The sequence below is a fragment of the Gloeophyllum trabeum genome, assembly GCF_000344685.1.
Source record: "Gloeophyllum trabeum ATCC 11539 unplaced genomic scaffold GLOTRscaffold_00012, whole genome shotgun sequence".
NCBI lineage: Eukaryota > Fungi > Basidiomycota > Agaricomycetes > Gloeophyllales > Gloeophyllaceae > Gloeophyllum > Gloeophyllum trabeum.
In genome coordinates this window covers 697,278-701,418 of record NW_006920421.1, presented here as the reverse complement: position 1 = coordinate 701,418, position 4,141 = coordinate 697,278, and the positions used below count along the sequence as shown (strand labels likewise).

The 4,141-nt window shown below is 51.9% G+C and overlaps 2 protein-coding genes across 2 annotated transcripts in view; one reads left to right on the top strand and one right to left on the bottom strand.

The window, feature by feature from the left end:
* Positions 1-1,140: 1,140 nt before the first annotated feature.
* Positions 1,141-1,772, bottom strand: GLOTRDRAFT_131840 (uncharacterized protein; the record flags this gene model as incomplete). The annotated part of the gene is made up of 2 exons (XM_007870708.1): positions 1,141-1,446; positions 1,506-1,772. 2 exons carry the CDS (start codon positions 1,770-1,772, stop codon positions 1,141-1,143), a joined length of 573 nt encoding a protein of 190 aa, XP_007868899.1.
* A 1,897-nt stretch (positions 1,773-3,669) lies between these two features.
* GLOTRDRAFT_46665 (uncharacterized protein) overlaps positions 3,670-4,141 on the top strand; it is a gene marked incomplete at both ends in the record, with an annotated part of 910 nt that continues 438 nt past the window's right edge. The window contains one exon of the mRNA XM_007870506.1: positions 3,670-3,766. Within this exon, the coding sequence (XP_007868697.1) occupies positions 3,670-3,766 (97 nt within the window). The remainder of the gene's footprint in view (positions 3,767-4,141) is intronic.

Below are 4,141 nucleotides of genomic sequence, written 5' to 3'. Positions count from 1 at the left end.
CCAAATTACCTTAACTGTAACGGGAGCACCCTCCTGAAATGGAAGGTCCACTGATCCAAATCTTACCACCATCAGCAAATAGGAGCTATTACCTCTCATGTCAATAATTACCGTTTGTGAATAGGGACTAATTCCAGATATGTAGTGTGGTCTCTGCATGGCACGATCCCTTCAAGATCTCGGGCCAATGGCACTGTCAGGCATCCCCCGGCTGTGTGTTGCATTGCGCCAATGGCAAGTACCCTGCTGCCTATGGCACAAGATTGGTAAGTTACATACGAGGCATAGTACTGGCAGCATTGAGGCCTCAGCCTGACGACGTGCATCTCAGCTACAGTATGCATGTGCAGACTCGATAGTAATGCTACCCGAGTGTAGTACTGAAGTAAATAGTGTATTGTGTATTGAAATAACTGTACTTGACACCAAGTATAGGATGATTGAAGGTTCTAGCCACACACAGTTATGTTTGAGAGTTACGAACTTATATGATTTAGTATCACTGAGATCAACATATAATAACTAGGAGTATTCTTGATGCCGCGCAGCGCCCGGGAGGCTAGAAAGACTATTTACCTACTTGTAGAACCCTTGCCACTTGTTTACCTTACGAGGAATCGGACCTGGCGTGCCGCGCAGCGCCGAATACTTCCCAAGTGATACAGTACTTACACAGGGACAGCAGCAGTGCATTCTGATTATGGTATTTATTGTCCCCGCGGTAGCCTTGCAGTAGCCCTCCACATTTCTCTAGGAATTTATTGGCATTATGGTGAATTTACTTCCATTTTCCCTCTACCTTCTACTTGCCACCGTATTTACATGATTTACCCGCATTTTATAACATACTTCCTTCTATTTTCCTGTTCTCCCGCCCCTCCCGCACCCCCGCACCTCCGTCGCCTGCACACCCATTGCCCACACACCCTACTGAGACAGTACGACACCACGTTGCAATCTCTGTGGCATGCTGTTAGTGCCATCTCATAATATAGGGGAACCCACCAAGAATCGATGACACCAGCATCACTGCTGTCATCCTTCTTCCTTTCGACGGCCGCAGCTTGCCCTCCTTTGCAAGCGCACATTTCTATAGAGTAGTTAGATCAGATGAGTAATATGACCGGTTGTTGGACGCACCTATGCCTTGGCAGGTTGGTCCCCTTCATCTGGTACATCTTCAACGTCAGGATGGGGAATGGCGGGTATATTCAAACCGGCAGCCTGAGAGCCTGGAGTCCCTCTGGCCTCTCCAGACAGCCCTTCCCGAGAATCATCCATCTCGATGTCCATAGGAGCAACATCATCTTGTTCAGGGCCACGAGTAGCAGACACAGCAGAACCGCCAGCAGCGCAGGGGTCCGAAAAGTTACCTGAGCGCACCGGGATAGATGCAGTACTTGCGGCTGTACCAGAAGGGACTGATGGTGGTCTGCTTCTGGGCGGCTATGAGCCAATCATCTTATTGTTAGACGGTAGATGCTAAACAGAATCCGGTGACATACTGATGCCTGCTGGCTCGAGTGCTTCCGCCTTTTGGCAGGCGGAAGTTGCTGACTCAGCTCAGCATCTTGTCTGGTAGATGTCTCCGGTATATGTTTTGCAAGAAGGCGGCTTATCTGGTGACCTTGCGCCGATTTGCGGAACAGAGCGTGTCGCCAGAATGTCTTCTCTGATACGAGTCCCTTGCTCCCCTTGCAGCCTTCTTGACAGCCAAATATGCACCCAGATTTATCAGTAGTGCCATTGCCATGTTTACCAGAGCCAGCCATTCCACTAGAGAGAGACAGATAGTTGAAAACAAATCGAAAGCGCACACCGGCTAGCCAAAGCAAGACTCAAGCTAGATGCACAGACGCGCCGCGGACAAGTGTCCGAGCTGTCAGTCCATCCAGGACGTATTGCGAGCGTCACGGTCGTGCGTTCGAGTCCGTCTTGCATATGCATTCGATGGGCTGTGATACACAATCGAAATCGCGCGCGCGACTTTCGTCATCGAGGTGGCCGGAAATAATGTTAGGCAAATACATGCAAATATACTAATAGGTTCTAATTTCAAGGAAATTCTGCGCATTTTCACTGGGTCTGAGATCTGAGTCGCCAAAGGCGCCAGAAATGAACAGGTGCTTGTGTTGGCAGAGGACAAGTCAGCTAGGGACATCGAAAGAGCATCATAACATACCACACTATAGCATCGGCCAGAGTCGATCATTAGCATCAGACATGCGACGAACGTAGGATGAGACCGAAGCGAACCAGCGACGTCTTATACAAAGACCATGTAGCGAGCCCAGACGATCAGATACGCCACGAACTCTCTCGTATGTTGAGGAAGGCGCGATCGTTGCCTTGAGTGGCTAGTCAACAGATACAAACAAGTCAAAAGACATGTAAACAGTGAACGCATTCCGGCAGCGCGAGATACCTTGCTGGTCGCAAGGTAACCTACGTTTTAGTGTGTCTTCATGCCTCAGGCCTCAGGAGTGGCGCGTCGTCGGGAAGGCGATATATGCGCAAAATTGCGGTTTCGGCACATCAGTTGATTTGCTTTTGCGGGAGGAAGATCAGACCTGACTTACCTCCCGAAACTCATATTCTCTCACCTAGCAGTCGAGTGAACTACGACATGCAGGACCTGCACGTACAGATGCGGGAGCCCGGGGGTACATATCCCCCGTGTTGCGGCAGTCCTGTCGCAGAGGGCTCGCGGGCTCACTGCGTCTGGATCGAGTCCGACGACGAGGTTGGGTGAAAAGGGGAGGTGGTGGGGAAAGTCAACCGCAGAACGTCGAGTTGTGGCCTTCCTACCGTCCTTTTACACCCGTCCTCGGACAGTGCACAAGCAGGGCAAAACAATCTTGACATATGTCAGGAGTGCCGTATCGGGAAACTCCCTTTCCGTATCGGGTACTGGGAACCACCCCGTGTCGTCCCGACATGTCAGTTGTCGAGATGTTTATTTCCATCGTCCTGCTCTCCAACAACGAGGAGAATTCGAAGATATGGCGCAGCCACAATCCGATGATCCGGAAAGGAATCCTCGAGTACTGGGTACAAGCTCCGCTTCAAAGTCCTCGTCGCATGACGAACCGTTGCTTGGAACTCATTGCTGCGATCTTCAGGCCTGTGACCGGCAGGAGCACTTTCCAAATCTAAAGAGAGAATTCCGCCATGCACCAAACTGGTAGATGTGACATCTCCCTGGGTGCGTGGTGTCATTGCTCAATCTGCGATTGCGTACCATAACGGTGAGGCTCATTTCAATACAGTACTAGTCAGCCACACCGTCCATGCATGCACTAAGACCGACGGTTATACTGAGTTCTTCGCGATCAGTGTCGTATGCTCAGCGGAGAACAACGCAGTGTCTTCCGCGCTATGCACAGCCGGAAGGCTAAGGGGATCGAAGACTTATGGGCGCTAAAACGTCTCTTATAGGTCTTCTCGATACATCGAGAGCTGTGAAGACGCCGATAGCTCCTTCACGCCTCAAGTATCTCGATGCACGAAGCCCCGTTGGTTTTGTCATATGACGCTGCGGAAGGCACCGCTATGGCGTTGCTATAGCGTGTTCAAGTCTATATAAAACGGGGCTGTCCTTCGCATCCTCGCAACGCCTCTCTCACTCTTACCACCACCCACCAGAGCCCAAACCCGATCCTAGCCAACATGCGCTTCTACACTATCGCTCTCCCGTTGCTCGCTGCCATGGCTTCAATCCCCTCCACCATTGCCGGGCCCATCGCCTACGGCATCTGTCAGACCGGTCCGTATGCTCTCTCACCGTGTATTCCTGGATGACAAACGGCTCGGGTGCCTACGCATGCAGGATGCAACGCCCTCGCTGTCGCCTGCTACGCCGGTGCCGGATTCACATTCGGGACCGTCGTAGCAGCCCCCGCGGGCCCCGCTGCAGTCCTTGCTTGTAACGCAGCTCTGGGAACTTGTTCAGCGGCTTGTGCCACGACTGCGCTTATCGCGCCCATTCCGTGAGGTAGGTGCTATGACCTGGCCCTTGGTCGATCTCTCACGTGCACCGAAGGTGGCTCGACATTGCAAGCGCCCTCTGACTGGGCTCGGCTGCCTTAATCTTGGACTCGTAGTATGCGCTGTACAGTCTTTTGCCTAAGTTTTCGAGTGT